The following is a 16987-nucleotide window of genomic DNA, read 5'->3' as shown; positions in this document are numbered from 1 at the left end:
GAACTGTTTGTATGAGGAAAATACTCAGATTACATTTATATGTGAGTTTATTCTGTGGACTACTATCTAAAGGTATCAGTTGACACAAAGGGGCATTTTGTAGTTTTGGAGAAGAAAACTGAAACTCAGAATATCATTATTTACAGTGTTAATGATGTAATAATACAAACTCAGAAATATTATTTTTTTTCCACGAGTGAATAAACAAGCTGGTCTCCAGAACACTGTTTAAAGCTAGAAGGGTGGCAGGGTCCGCCACATGTAAACAAAGTAGAACAGTATGACATTGTGTTGTTCATTAAGGTCACTTTGTTTATTCAGTTCAGAAAACGAAGACAGTTTGATTATTTTGTTTGATTGGGCAGAAGAAAAGGAAGTCAGCGAAGATCTTTACCTGCACCTTTAAACACTTCTCCCAGCTGTATTTATAATCGCTAAGGTGTCACTAATCATTTTCAGTAACACAACAGTAATTAAACAAGTTGCTCTGTAAGAATTGTCTCTAAGGATGCTTTTACACCTCCCTCATTTGGTCCTGACATTCAGACATTTCAGTTTGTGGTCTCTGTCCGGATCAAACTGAATCATGGTGCGGTGATCTATATATGATGTTAAGATAAGTAAAGATAATCCTTTATGAGTCCAAACAACTGGGAAATCTACAGTATTACAGCAGCAGCTACATGAATCTGTTCTATTTATTAATGGAAGCTGAAGGTTCAACGTTAACACGCTGTCATACATCGACAAACCAACTGATGTGAGGCAGCACAGGCAGGAGACGACGACAGAACGTATGTTTGTCATGTAAAGATGTGTAACTACAGCGTGAAACCAAAACTAACCAGACAACTAGAGACATGATACTTGGTTTTCGGCTTTCAAGAGAGAAAGCACTCAAGTTTCACTGGAATCAAACATGTCAGTATGATGATAACCTTCATTTCACCACGACAGCCTTCAAAATCCTCCCAGCACTGGCTGTATTATAAGAGTCTTCACTGATATGGATGTAAACTGGAGCTCGACTGGTGCAATGATGCATTCAACCACCAGGCAGTGATTCTAGTTTGAATTAATGAAGGATTGCGTCGATTCGCTCACTGGGTTCATTGTAAGTTCAACACAGAGAGCGATGGGGAAAAAGAAAGAGTTTATAAAAGAATGAGTGACATGTCTGGTTGGAAATTAATACCCATAACCGCGTACAGTATGAAGTAACAGGGTGAGTGTTTGTTGTGTGTGTGTTTGTTGTGTTTGTTGTGAGTGTTTGTTGTGTTTACTGCCGAGCACCAAAACAAGTCCTGAAATGAAACTGGAGGAGTGATTAGGCAGCGCAGGGTGCCACTGCTCTTTTCCCGGGATTAAGAAAAGAGATTAATTATGGAACGTCCCTTTAAGCTCATTCTGCCCCTTTAATTAAACCTCAACTCTTATCTGCCGACACACACACACACACACACACACACACACACACACACACACACACTCTACATGCTGACTCTGCTGTACTTCATTTCTGTCTCTCCATCTTCTCTGTCCTCCCTCGTTTTTCTCTCTTTCTTTCATGCTCTCATCGTATACTCAAATTCTCTCTCTCTCACACACACACACACACACACACACACACACACACACACACACATGCACACACACACACACAGTTAAATCCCAGCCCGCTGCCCCTGCTGTGTGGTCACTCTCTCTTGTTCGCCTCCACTTAGCAGCAAAGACCAAGTGCCTGCTGTTGCAGCCAATCAGATCGCTGATTTTACTCTGCATGCTGCATGATTGGCTCATCCTGCAGAGGAGTTTAAGTGAGGATATTTGGTGCCAATGCTGCCTGTTGACTCAGTAACAGACAAGTGTGTGTGTGTGTGTGTGTGTGTGTGTGTGTGTGTGTGTGTGTGTGTGTGGGCTCGACAGGAGGTCCTTCTCATTCCTGATAAAGTAATGAAATTGTTTATTATGTAAAGATTAGTCCGACTGTAACTAACAATATTTATTATCAGTTAATCTGCCAGTTTTCCTCGATTCATTCGTTTATCATTTTGTCTTTAACATGGACCAAAATAGTGAAACATGTGTGCAGTCATTCTCCATAGTAAAATGTAGCATCCTTAATTAGCTGGTTTAGTTGATTGACAGTGTGAAAACACAAAGATATCCAGTTTATTGTGTCTTAAGTTTCTGGAATTTTGTCTTAAGACAGACTGAAGCGATTAATCAACCATCAAAAATGTATTTTATATCAATCGTGTAATCGATTGGTTGGCTAAATGTTTGATTAACAGCTCTAAAGATTAAAAGGTGCAATAATGATTCATGGTAGTTTTCCAGAGAGATAACAGCTCATAATAACTACTTGTGATCAGAAGCAGAAATCTTGACTTAACGGAGGTTTCAGTGGTCGTTATCTCGTCACCCTCATGCTGGTGGACGGTCAGTCGAACTTCCTTAGTCCACAAAACATTTCTGGAGCTTCACAGCAAAACAGCATTACACCAAAACACTCTCGTAAACAACTGAAGTAGCTTGAGACTTTTAAAATGTGAAAAAATAACCAAAAAGATTTTTTTTTTAAATGGGTCCATACAGCTCGTCCAGCATAATTCAAGTCTGGAGAAACTCTGAGGTGCCAAATTAATTTGAAAAGATGTTATTTACACATCAGCACATTTTGCTGAGCAGCAACAGTGAAGATTTCTACTTTTAAAAGTGTTGGAATAACATATTTTCCAATCAATTTGGGATCTCTGGGCTTCCAGAGACTCTATTGAGTCATTCTGTGTTTTGTATTTAACAGGTTTTGTTTTATTTTTTACATTGTATATTAAGTTTTCTTCTTCTTCAGTTCTTCTTCAAGAGGAGCTGCACAGTGTTTTACTGTGAAGCTCCACAAATGTTTATATGGACAATAAAAAGTCTGATTTTCCATCAGATAATGACTGAATATTCATTTTGGGGTGAACTGTTCCTTTAAGGTTTCTGACACTCATTTTTGGTTTTAGTTCTGTTTTCCATTTGAAGCATTTGTCTTCTGTTTCACTACATTTCACAAGAACTGGCTCTTTTTAGGCACTTTGAATGTTAACTGTAAGACTACTGGTCTCTTGACACATTCCTGCTGATTCACCCTCATGAGAACAACATGATGTGTGTCAGATTTTTAAAAAAATTACTGTGTTTTAATCTGTTGTCAAGAATGTCATGATGATATAAGGAGACTGTATCCACGGTGCAGCTCAGGGTTATTCAAGGCATCTTTAAAGCATCAAAACATGCTCTGCTGTATTTTGCTGCGGGTCTTGAAGCAGATTGTCATGTTGACCATCATCGTAAACACTTGCGGTTTGTGTGTGTGTGTGTGTGTGTGCGTGTGTGTGTGTGTGTGTGTGTGTGTGTGCGTGTGTGTGTGTGTGTGTGTGTGTGTGTGTGTGTGTGTGTGTGTGTGTTTGAGCAGCGAGGGTCTTGACCTTGTGTCTGTGTGTCTGTTAATCCGTGTGGCGTTCTCCAGATGTGATAGAGACCACAGCGTTGTCTGTCCGTCCACTGTCACGCCAGAGGGCTGCTGCTCCACCACCCCCACCTCCATCCCCCACTGAGCCAACAACATCTGTAAACATCTGCTGCAACACATTCCCATAGAAGTCTGCTGTCTTCACCCGTCCTGCCACGGTAACGTCATCCCAAAATGACATTTCCACGGTGTGAAGTGGTGGCGGAAAACACACAAGCTCATAACTCAGTGGTGGAGTGAAATACCTGTTCCTTCATGCAGCTGCAGCCATGTGGCTTGTAAAACACGATGTTGAGTCACATTGATGGAGGAAGTATTTATATTTCTTACCTAAGAATTGTAAATTTAAATTCACACATTCAATCACTGAGAGGAGGCTGCCATGCAGGGTGCTGATCGTCAGAAGAGATACAGCGCTGAATATGTTTGTTTTGTTTTAGGGGATTAGAGTCGGGTTAGGATTGGGGTTAATGAGAGGTTTGACTTTGGTTGATTGGCAGGATTACAACAAGCAAATGTTTTATTTGATCTGTTTTATCCTGAGATTTCAAAGACACATTGAACAAGTGTCCGTGTGAACCTCTCAGCCCCTGAAGTTTACATCTCTCCATTTGACAAAGACATGTGAGCAAAATACAAACCGGACAATCAATCTACCGGTGACTTGTAAACAGACAACAAAGTACTGATTAAACTAAAATAAGATATTTGTTCTTGTTATAATATTATTTATCTAGTTTTACACTCATACAGTACACACAGTATCTCCTGTTGGACATGAAACACCAGACAAAGTGAGTATAGTTCTCCTTATCTTTATTGTATAAAAAAGAAAAAAAGTACAAAAATTCATGTAGAAAGTTAACAATTGAAAAAAGTTGAAAAAACAGCAAATACACACTGCATGTGAGGACACTGGGCGAGGAGGGAGGTGAGCCCTGAACCAGGAAGTGCACTCTCACAAGAAAGAACAACCAGGAAGTGAGTGAGTGCACGCGCCTCGAGGCGATCACCTGCAGGCTGAACGACTGACGTACTTTAACCTGTTGGCAATCCTATGTGATGACAGCAAACATGGCTAACAGCACTGCCAGCAAACAGATCTAAATATAGTAATGTACAAGCAGTAAACGAGTTCTAGCGCAGTTTGCTCTCTGCTTAGCGTCACGTCAGCTGAACATCTGCAGGCTCTGGTATCAACGTGACTTTTATACATCAAGGCTTCAAAATGTTAAAAACGAAGGTCCTACGCTAAGAAACATAGAAAACAGTGAAGCTAAGGCCAACTGAGAGTGGTTCAAAGTGTATGGCCAAACAAAACCGCCACAGCCAATCACTTCCCTCCTGATACCTTTGAGTCATTTTAATGTGAGACAGATCAATAAGGGCCATGTGTCAGTCAATGCTTCCTGACGTCAAAGTTGAAAGATTTTCAAATAGGCCGACACAGTTTGGGAGTTAGATCAGAAAAACCACCAGCTGATTTTCAGTTCAGTCAGTCTGAGCCGTACTGCTAACAGTTTGAGATGCTTGATTTCATCTTTTTTGTGCTTTAAAGGGTGTAAAAGGGAGAATTTTGGTACTTTTCATTTCATCTTATATACACACTGAAAACTAATAGACCACTTTGAGTTTCTGGAGACATTTGGACATCCTGTAATCCACAATTAAGTCTTTTTGTTTGATGAACAAAAGACACGTAATGCCATGTGTGTTGACGATCATAATTAAACAATCATCTTAAAGTATTGTACCGTTTCAAATGATCCATCAAGATTTGAAGGTTCCTAAAGCTGATAACATCTGAACTGAAGTGATGTATCGTCCTTCAGTGTGTATACTGACAGCTTCATATCATCTGTTTTAACAGTTACAACTCAAGAACAACTTAATTCATAGATTTGATCAGGAATGTGAAAAAAAATAAATAATACATTACATAAAAAAAAAAACTGAAACCAAAGAACAAGCTACAGACAGGCTACATTTCAAAATAAATTATACTCTTAATATGACAAATTAACAGTTTCTCCCAAACTACAAAGAAAATAATATTTGCACAACCAATGGGGTTTTTTCTTCTTTTTTTTCTCTCTCTTTTTTTAACAAAAATGTTCAAATACTTTTCAATCAAAAGATCCAAATCATATATTTTTTCTTTAACTCAAATCCACTGGATTTAAATTCAAACTCCGCTCAGAAATACACAAACAATCTCCCAAACACAGTGAACCTTCCTCGCTTTGATAAGTACTTCTTTAAAGTCCATCAAACTGTCTCATATTAGTTAAATTCATCTTCGGAAATATATTTACAATTAATCAAGTAACTATAAACACTGTCGACACAGGCGGGTGAGACCCTCCAGCTCCCAACACTTCTGTATGGAGGAATGTACAGTGGCTGAGTGTGTGTGTGCTTGTCGAGGATTAAGCTGTTTGTGTCCTTAAATGACCTTAAACCACAGCTGAAGCTGAACCATTTGAATGTGATGCAAATGATACTTGAGTTTAGAGACTGCAAACAAAGCACTTAAAGAGCATGGGTGTGTATCTCTGAATGTGTGTGTGTAGCTGATTGTCCTGATGTCAAAGATTAGGCCTCAACAGAGCGCCGAGCAGAAAGGCACATATATCGTCTGATGAACTGAAGCAGATTGGGAGAGAGGTTCACTCTAGTGGAATAACACCTGACTTTTCCCTGCCATGCAAATACAACGTCCAGTTTCACAGTTTATAATCAAGAATAGGGGGCGTGGGAAGCAAAATAAAGAGACAACAGTAAGACGCACACATCAGACGAGGGTCAAATCGTGTCTGTTATGATTCTCTGAATTAGTTTTAAAGGCCCTGACACACCAGGACGATGGTCGGACAAAACTAAGGTCTGAGCCCTTGTTTTCAGCCGACTGTACCTGTTATCGCTGGCGGAACTGTGGGTGAGAGAAATCTCCCTGACTGGCGTCTCAGCTAAGCCAATCAGCGCCTACATTCCCTTTAGCCTGTTGCTGTATAATCCATTATTTCACCCATTTAGCACAGTTCCTATCTTTCTTTTGTCTCTTGGCCAGAAAACGCAGCTTGTGCATAACAACAGTTTGTAAATCTTCCTCAGTTTCCCCTTTTTTAATGACGCTTGCAGACTACTGCCACCTGGTGGTAAGGTTGGTTGTTTCCTTTCATGCAGGCGCGCAATGCACAAGCTAGTTAGCCGTCGGCGGTAGTCTTTTGCGGTGTGTTTAAGTGCAGCTTTTTGGCTGAGACACAGGTGATGTGAGGCGACACAACAGTCTGTTTGGTGTGTCTGGGCCGTTAGCAACTCAGAGGGTGTCAGAAATGTAGGAAAAAAAAGATATGATAACCAGATAATCTCCTATAATAGAAGGGAAGATCTGATGAGATGTCATCCATTTTGAGAAAAGACACATTTTAAAGTGAAATGAATGGCATGAAAGCCTTGTGCCCCCCCAAAACAATTAACAAAAATGTTTTTGCAATGAGATCAGTAAACACAACCTGTCGGTTTGACCCCGGTCTGCCATGTGCACACAGACACACTGACTCACACACACGTGAGTCACCTCTGCTACATCGAGCCCCCGAGATGTTGACAAAGACAGAGAATGAAAGTGGATTTTACAAAATATACAGGTAGGAAAGTGACCATCAGCCCATCAGCTGCAGTCTGTACCAGCAGACTGACAGACAGACAGGCCGTCAGGCAGACAGACAGACAGGCAGGTCCCGGTTTCCACAGGTGACACCACCCTGATCCAGCCCACAGGTGGCGCCACCACCTCCAGCTGCTGGTCTCATAAACTCTTTGTTCAAGCAAACGTTTGATTTCTGGCCACATTAATCCATCAGTGCATCAACCAGTCGCTGTGCTTTCTGTTTGCTCAGTGGCCAAGTCCTGAAGTCGCCATGGTAACCAGGTGCGACGGCACTCTACGTGAGCCGGTACAGAGTGCTGAGAGTCTGGGTGATGAAGTTCAGGAGTCCTCGGCAGGCGTCTCTCCAGTCCTGCCAGTGGGGGGCGCCGTGCTGTGAGACAGAGAGAGAGAGGTACTTTTACTCCACTACATTTACTATGTACATTTATTGCCAGAAAATGACTGTTGATACTAAAGTAAATACATTTAATATCAGATACTTGAAGACTTTTACTCAAGTTCTATTTGTGTGGGTGACTTACACTTCTCCCAGAGTAATATTTTAACACTTTATCTTGACTTTTACTCAAGTATGACTTTGGAGTACATTTTGCAACACTGATGTTAATCTATAAAACACAGACACACTGGATTATTCAACATCTGACCTTTTTAGACGAGCCTAGATGCTAAATAATGCGCATTTATTGACGGGGTGACCTACAAACAGCTTGTACGAAATAACAGACTTAATCTGTAACTTCATGCAAGTCAATGCTGTTCACCATTGTTCCTGTTTAGTTCTAAAAATGCACTGAAGTGAACCTAGATATCTGATATCAAATCTCGTAAATGTGTGATTGTTTGGGCTGCTGCAGCGCCTCTGAACAAAAATCAAAATGTGCCAAATATTTTAAAAAGACCACCAGATAACTAAATAATAAAAACCTGAAGCTGATCATTCAGAGTCTCTTAAAGACAGACGATTCATCGAGCAAGAAATAAAATGTAGTATGATGTCACATTTGGGGAGAGAAAGAGAGACTACATGACAGAATGGAATTATGAAGGACAATCAGCACAACTCATACAAGAGGATAAACGTGTGTGTGTGTGTGTGTGTGTGTGTGTGTGTGTGTGTGTGTGTGTGTTCAGGATGCTGCTCTGAACTGCCTGAACCTCACGTGCCTGCGGTTAACCCTCCCTCCGTCCTTCCTTTACAATCTCCATCCCTCCTTCCCTCCTTTCCCTGTTCCTTTTGTTCCAAACTGCCCGCTTAGAAAAAGTCCGACTGTGCTTTTGGGTCGTAAACAACGCACACACACACACACACATACACACACACCATTCACACACACAATTTCCTCAATTTCCCCTGGAGAATAAAGTATCTGTCTGTTTTTCTGTGCACACACACACACACACAGCAGACAGACAGTTCAATGAGGGCAGCAACCCCAGAAACCTGCTGCACATGTCTACAGAGGGGATGTTACACCCTCAGAAAGAGTGTGTGTGCGTGTGTGTGTGTGAGTGTGTGTGTGCAATCCACGTCTGAGTCAGAGCTATGGGTGGGTGACGTCATCTTTGTTTGTGTGCAAGAGAGAGAGAGAGAAAGAGAAGCAGGGAGGTGTGTGTGTGTGTGTGTGTGTGTGTGTGTGGAGCTGCTGCCAACTCCTCACGCGATCTAGAGTGCAGAGGGAGGGAGGGGAGGGAGATAAAGAAATAACAATACAGTGAAACAGACTGACAGCAGTGGAGAAAAATATGTCTGTGTGTGTTTAAAACCAACCGGACACTGTTTGTGTCTGAACACGGCCGTCCTAATAAAGTTTATTGAATCTAATTTATATAAAGATCAACAATAAAAAGAAAGAGAAATGTAAAAAGAAGAAGAAAAAGTGAAATGAGAGGAGGAGAGGAAGGGGAAGAGAAAATCTGGCTCACACAGCTGAGATCGATTCACTCTCTCCAAAACACACACACACACAAGTATTGATCTGCCTCCACACACACACACACACACGCACACACACACACGTGCAATAACACTTGCATGCAAACTCACATGCTCATTCATGTGCGAACACAGTGGACTGATAGGAATCAATGTGACTCTGCTGTATTCAAGGACACAGAAACCACAGAACACACACAACTTCGGCTCGACTCAGGTGGACAGAACAAATGTCTCCACAACAACACCATCGTTCGCCCACATCTGTCCCGTCAGCAGTTTGTTGTTTTTAATCAGCTTTCTGACAGTCAACATCTCATTCACAACTGTCTTAACTGATAAATATTTAAAATATCATTTAGACTAGAGAGGCAATGATGTAGTATGATGTCATATTTGGGGAGAGAGTTCCAGCTTCTTCCATGTGAGGATGTGCTGCTTTTGCTTTTCTTTGTCATTAATGAATAAATAATCAGTCTGTGGGTTTTGAAGATGTGACTTTGGGCTCTGGGAGCATTTTTCACTTATTTACTAAACATTTTAAAGACTGATCAATCAATGTATCATAAAGATAAACATCGGTGCCGGATCTTTCACTCGTGCCTGTTTGTAAATGAGGAAGCAGAGATAACATCTAATGTTGTGACGAGGTGTAAAGATTGTAGCTGTGGCGAATCTGTCTGCTTCTGCTCACGCAAACTAAACGCGGCTCACAGCCACTGGCGAAAACAACACATTCAAAGTGCAACAAAGCTAAACATGCTGCAGATGACCGAAACGAAATATGCTGATATTATCTGCTATTATCTGCTATCTTCTTAAATTTGAATATTTTCTGGTTTCTTTGCTCTGTGACAGTAAACTGAATATCTTTGTGTTGAGGACAAAACAAGACATTTGAGGACGTCACCTTCAGTTTTGGGAAATGCTGAATTACATTTTCTGACATTTTATAAACCAAACAGCAAAACAAACAACTTGAAAATAATCAGCAGATAGTCGCAGCTCAAATCAACATCATTCTCTCTCATTCTCTCTTCTCCCTTTGAAACTTAAACACTTCGAACTAACTAACTTAAGCCATTTTTAAACAAATCAACAACTATACATCTAAGCCCCGCCCCTCATCTTACCACTCTGTGGAGAACTGTGGCGTTGAAGTCATCTCCGATGGCCCTCAGCTGGTTGGCCACTCTCCTGACCTCCAGCTCCTGCACCACCGCTTCCCTGGCGGCTCTGTGATGTGGTGAAGCCCAGGATGGGTGCTCATTCTGGGGCAGCAGGTCAGGCAGAGGTCCCTGCCGGCTGCAGGCGTCCTGGAGGTCCTCTCTGTCAGAGTCTGCAGCAGGAAAAACAAAATAAATTCAACAATTAGGATATTAAAGGAAAAATGTATTTCTACTTCTCTATCATCTAATTTTCACCTTTCCTCATCCTCATGTCTCTGTGTTTCTCGTGAGAACAAACATCCATGTATGAAGAGACAGAAGCGAGGAGCCTCTGGTTATGATTAATTGATTCTTAACGAGCAGCGTACATTAATATCCTTGTTACACACTCTGTAGAGGGTTCAAGTCAGGGGAGTCTCATACGCACACATACTAACACATGGACAGGCTGTACAGGCCCAGCTGCCAAGCAACAGAGACCAGTGAGCAAACACACCAGAACACACACGACATCACACACAGACCCCCAAGAAATCCCCCGTGAGACGTCACTGACTGTCAGTGTGACGTTACAGGTATTTTGCAGTAATATATAGATCATTATATCCACGAAGGTTCAATATTTTTCTTTCATATGTGTGTAAATGCGTGTTTTTACCTGCATAAAGTGGAAGAAAATCACGCAGAAAGGAGGTAAAGAGATGAAGTGAGTTTTCTTGAGATACAACATTTTGTATTTATGTTCAAACTTCTGTCTTCACCGTTGACCTTAAAAATACATTAAAAATATATTTACTGCACTTCCCAATGGGCTTGTTCAGTCCCAAGGCTTAACTCACAAAACAAATATTTCTTAAGGAGCCTGACGGTCTGACTTATTTTCCTCTTCATGGAACTTGGGAGAATAATCTCTTAATCTGCTTAATAAGTCTGGTATGGAGAGGTGCTGTATGTGTGTGTATGTGTGTGTGTGTGTGTTTGTGTTTACAGGCTTTGTGTTTGTTGTTTCACACAGACAGATACCTGCGACGTCTGTCTGGTCTCATTAATGTGACAAACAGACCCAAACTTCTAGAGATTATGATTTTTTGGAAGCTCTGATTCTACTGATGGAGCGTTTTATGTCTGTGTTTGTTTGTTAATTGTTTATTTATGCTTTCTAACTTGCTTATTAAGTTATTTTTCATGTTTGAATTTGTTTCATCGATGCAATAAATCGTATTTAACAATGTAGAAGAGTCATAACTGCATGAAATCCTGACACAAATTGAAAAGTACAACCAAAATCTAATTGACTGGCACAGAGATCGTGTTATTTCTCTTGTTTGTTTATCCTAAATTACACTGTATTAAATCTCAATTCCTGTCTCCCATCACATAGAAACAAGCGCCCCTGGCAACCACAGCATCCGCTTTGCTCAGAGGATTACAACTGATCCTTTTAAAGATGCAGGTGACCAGACAGAGACGGAGAGAGAGAGAGAGAGAGAGAGAGAGAGACGGAGAAAGAAAGAAAGAAAGAAAAGGAGAGAGCGCAAGAAAAAAAACAAGTGGAAAACCCTGGCTTGTTGCCAAGGTAACTCTATGGCAGCGCTCCTGGAGAGGTTTAAGTGTGATTGGCTGACAGAGTGCGGGGCTGAGCTGTGATAGGGTGGACGGGAGGGAGGGGGGCGGGGCCGGGGATGAACCTGTCTGTGTGATACGCTGGCAGCCTGACAAGGTGACAGAGAGATGCACTGACCAGTCACATGAGGGAGGCAGGAGAGACGGTAAAGATCACAACAGACTAAAGCAAATGCACGAACACGATGGGACTGAAATCCCCCAAACTTCTGTCGTTCCTCCGCCAACAGCACAACAGACAGACTGTGCACTGTGAAGTGCCTTAGACAGGATTTCACAACTCTGAGCGGTAAATCAGGTGCTGGGATGTAGCTTTAAATACAGCCTGATATTATCTTACGGCCCTCATTACAACTGACTGCGTGAGATGCCAGCAGGTTAAAAGATAATCTCGATTAAGTGACAACTTTACACCCGTTACCCACAACTTGTGACTCACTAACAAACTAAATGGCAAATTACAGTATCTCACTGACTGTTTATTCTTCCACCTGAGCTTCCACAAAGTGTTTGCTCGACCTTAGGCTTCAACTAAAGGTTATTTTTAGTGTTGATGAATCTGCCATTTGTTTTTTTGACTAATCAATTAGTTGTTTGATCAATGAAATGTCAGAAAATGGTGCAAAATGTTGATCAATGTTTTCCTAACCCCAAGATGACGCCCTCAAATGTATTGTTTTGTCCAGATATTCAGTTGAGGAGAGCAAAGAAACCTTAAAATATCCATATTTAAGAAGCATTATTTTAATCACTCAAACCAATTTATCGATCGTCAAAATATTTGGTGTATTTGTTAGTGTGATTGACTTTTTGTTGCACACTTTAGTTTCACTCTCTTTAATGTTCCTGTGGCCAGAACAGTGAAACTGTTTCTCAGCCTAACTGGTTAATTGACTTGTGGATTAGTGTCTGACTAATTGATTAACCAGGCTGCTGAGTAGATAACTGAATAATTAACCCTTACTGATTAGAAAACAAAGAGACCGATAAGCCTGATTAAAAAACTTTCAGTCGAACAAACTGGCTTTACCCGATCTGACCATTTAACTAACAAACTTAACGACCTGATAAATAAACGGCTTAAAATGAGATTTCTGAATGGACACAGTTGTGTCCAGTTGTTGTGACAAACTGAGGAGGACTTCTGACTGGCTGACTTGACTTTGTGCTGCCTGTCTGAGCCGCTCAGAGCTGCAGGAAATGCTGCACACTGTTTCTTATTGCAGCCAGCAGGCAGAGGACAAGTCTGAACATGTCTGATGCACAGCTGACCTACAGCTGAGCTGAGAGGAGGAGGAGGAGGAGGAGGAGGAGGGGAACTTATCTGTTTACATTGCTTCAAATCTGTCACAACACATTGGATCAGTGCCAGCATTTAAACCTTCCTTTCCTGGAGCCCGCTGGGCTGCTGCTGCCACCTGAATTTCCCTTTCCATCCCTCCAGGATACTGAATGTTTAGACTGACTCAACATGGTCCATCCCAGGATAATAGACGATGCACTCAATGCTCTCCTGTTTTGACTAAACACCAGAGCCCAAATAAAACAAGCTGTGAAATCACTGACTCACTGATAGTGGACTGCTTGACACAAAAATCAACAATTTATAGACATTTTTACTAACCAGATAGACGGCTTATTTCCCTCAAGATACAAACATAAATAGTACCTGTTATTTTCAAGGTTTCTACTTTGAAGTCCATGAACATTTGCCCAAATTTGATAAATAACAAGCAGAGAGTTTGTTTTCCTGTAGTAATATCTATGATTGCTACCTCGTGAACAAACAGACATTATACTTCGTCTGGAGAGCAAAACCGGTTTGGCCTGTTTTACTGTCTGAGTCTAGTGCAGCTTCCTGATACACCAGCTGGATACAAGGCCAGTCTGCAGCAGGAGAGTCTGGTGTTATTATCCCTGTGACAGCTGTAACACATCTCCTCCTCCTCCTCATCTCCTCATACTGTACTCCCCCCTTCAACTGCCCTCCATCAACACCGCCCAAACAGTCTCCTGTCATGGAGATACAGCCGCGGGGGCACGCAACTCTCCTGCTAACTGATAACTTTCGATGTTTATTTAAGGGTGGAGGTCCGAAAGACAAACTGAGCTGACATTTAGCACTGTTTTGTCAGAAGCTGCACCCACCGCTGCTCGTCTGTTATATCTACAGCTGGTGAACGTGCCAGCATCGGCCATAAATCAACGCTGGCCCTGTTGCTGCTCGTTCTGGCAGAGTAAATGATTACTGACATGCACTGATGCAGATCTGAGTGTTACATTTGCCCTTTCCCTGTCAGTCATAACAAAGGAAGACGTAACCCTCCATGCTTGTTTTTAGGCTTCTTCAGCACAGTTTTTTTAAGCTATAAGTGAACACCATTATCTTACCTGTGTGCTCTCCTGAGTAGCCTCCACCTCTGTCTTCCCTCTGATTGCAGGGTGGCGAAGACGGAGGCGTCGGTGATGGCGATAACGCAGGTAACTGCTGGTGAGACTGGGGCTCATCTTGGCCCTCTGGGTGGGGGTAAGGCAGCGGGTATGACAGATAGATGGCCTGCAGAGGGTGCAGATGGTGGTGATTATGCTGGAGGTTCATAGGACCAGTGCCAGTCCCAGAGCCGGTGGTGATGGTGGTGGTGAGCAGGCCCGGCCAGCTGTGGAAGGACCGAGGCAGCTCCATGCGGCAGGTGTTGTGGCGAGGAAGAGGGCCGTTTCCTCCTCCTCCGGTCTCCCCGGCGCTCTCGATGGTCTCTGCACGGGCCATCTCAGTAGAAGTCTGAATCACATAAGGTAAACAAATAATCGATTTATCGTCAAGTATTACGTTAATTACCCACAAATTTCATAATTGAGTAATCAGCTTCTTCCATGTCCATATGTTCTGTTTTTTTCCCTCCTCTATGAACATAAACTGAATATATTTGGGATGTTGATTAAAACAACCCAATTCAGGATGTCATCTTGGGCTTACAGAAGACATGAATCGCCATTTTTTGGACCAAATAACTTGTTGATAACCAATAAAATACTGGACAGATTAATTGAACAATGAAAATAACCCCTGGCTGCAGTCCTGGAGCACATGCATGCACAAATACACATATACACCCATGAATGAGTGATAGACAGCCATTAAGTGCACGTTTAAACAGGTGGACATCTGGGAAATACGTTCAACTTCATTCAAATCAACACATGATATGACAGCAATACAAATCAAAAATGCTGATTTAAAGATATGAAACAATTTAATTAAATCCAAAAATAATTATGCACAATTGTAATTTTATTCGCAAAACTTCACACAGAATGATTTTACTTCTGAGACAAATGTACATAAAACGAGTATTTTTCGGTGTAAAACATAAATCCAGTTCTAATTTTAGCACCATTGTTGTTTTTTTCTCTCCGCCCTGCTCGTCACCACTTTGACCCACCAACCTAAATCTCCTGCCGGCCGCTAGGGGGCAGCCCGCCGGCCTCCCTCTGACAGCACGAGACTCGTGTTTGTAAACAAATCCGTGCCGCCCGAGCACGAGGAAACGCACTCGCGCGCGCATACACACACACACACACACACACACACACACGCGCTGGTCTCGAGCGCATCGGCGAGTTGTAACGACTTTTAACGGCCGTTGAAGGAGACAAGAGGCGAAATATTAACGTTTCGTGTTTTATAAAGAGGAATGCAGTTCGAACAAACACATAACGTGAAGATGAGCTGCTACAGATGGTCAAAAACACGTAAAATCGCGCGTTTATGAGGAAAAGATCGAGTTTTACGTTTCAGAATGACGTAAAACATAGAAAACGAGCAACGAAATAAAATAATTTCCTTTATTAGGAGCAATGGCGGTAATTTAGTGTGAAAAAAATAAGAAATTAATGTTAATAACTACTTTATGACCATATATAACCGCGAAACAAGATTTTAATTAGCCATATTTCTAAAATGTAGACAAGTTTTTAACTCTGTTATGAGTTTTTCTCTGTTTATGAGCTCGTCGTTCATCTTTCTGTATCTTTCTGACCGGTCGGAGAAGTAAAATAAACCCAAAAACAGTCGAAGGCAGATCAGCTCACTGGTTCATAACAACATAAAACCTAAAAGTTAAGTTTAATAACTTCCTGTAAATGTGTTATAATTGTAAACTAGCGGTTTACAGAGCCGGAGACACTCAGCGTGCTTTTTCCTGACAGCTGGGCAGATGATGCAACGTCGAGCTGTCAGATCCGACCCGAACTCTGCAGCAACAAAACGGCCCAATTCAATAACTTCACGGCACTTACTGGGTTTATGTGACGATCCGTGGTTGAGGCTGTCTGCAGGTAGGAGCCAGCCGGTAACAGGTGGACATCAGAGGGGATAAAAATGAGCCCGAACCAGCAGCTGATGCGAAGATCACAAGACGAGGTTCAAGAAAAAGTCCACTCGGGGAAATGTGTCATTCCATTTCAAGTTTTCTGGATCCGATTGTCTCGATTTGTGCTCAGCTAGTGTGTCCGTCGCAGATTAACCCATCAAGACAGAAATATCGACGACATGAGACGAATAACGGAGCAGCTTCGTGGTGGTGATGTTCTCTGTCGGAGCTTCTTTTACGGTCTGAGCGGTTTTCTCCGTTTTTAGCGCTGATGTATTTATCAACGGAGAAGAAGAAGTGGAGGTGGCATCCGGTGGGGTTTTTCAAAAATAAAACTTACATCAGCTTCATCGTGTTTGTTTTGCAGCACAACAGAGATATAAACACCATCTTAACACGATTGTGGTTCCTGCATGACAAATCACGTGTACACACGAATTCAAAGGATAATAATGGTCATCCAACATCATCTTAATATTATTATGTCCATATGGTATTTGTTTTGTTGAGTGAAAATGCACTGCACAATCAAAACAGAGATAATCGACTCATTAAGCCAACTAGAAAATAATTAATACATTTACCAGCTGTCTTTTTTATACCAGTTTAATCTTCATTTAAATTTCTGGCAGTCCACTTAAGGAGTATGCTTCTTTTCAACTCTGCATGACATGCTCTTATTTTGACAACAGTGTT

At 41.7% G+C, this 16987-nt stretch overlaps 1 protein-coding gene across 1 annotated transcript; it reads right to left on the bottom strand.

The window, feature by feature from the left end:
* Window positions 1–4319: 4319 nt before the first annotated feature.
* Window positions 4320–16573, bottom strand: LOC119030811. Its single transcript, XM_037118696.1, has 4 exons — window positions 16218–16573; window positions 14313–14700; window positions 10263–10468; window positions 4320–7563 (listed from the first exon to the last, which is right to left on the bottom strand). Exons 2-4 carry the CDS (start codon window positions 14686–14688, stop codon window positions 7468–7470), a joined length of 678 nt encoding a protein of 225 aa, XP_036974591.1. The 5' UTR covers window positions 14689–14700; window positions 16218–16573; the 3' UTR covers window positions 4320–7467.
* Window positions 16574–16987: the final 414 nt, after the last annotated feature.

This window comes from Acanthopagrus latus, chromosome 2 (genome assembly GCF_904848185.1).
Source record: "Acanthopagrus latus isolate v.2019 chromosome 2, fAcaLat1.1, whole genome shotgun sequence".
NCBI classification, from domain to species: Eukaryota; Metazoa; Chordata; class Actinopteri; order Spariformes; family Sparidae; genus Acanthopagrus; species Acanthopagrus latus.
Note: the sequence above shows the minus strand (reverse complement) of the source record. Positions and strands in the feature narration are given on the sequence as shown.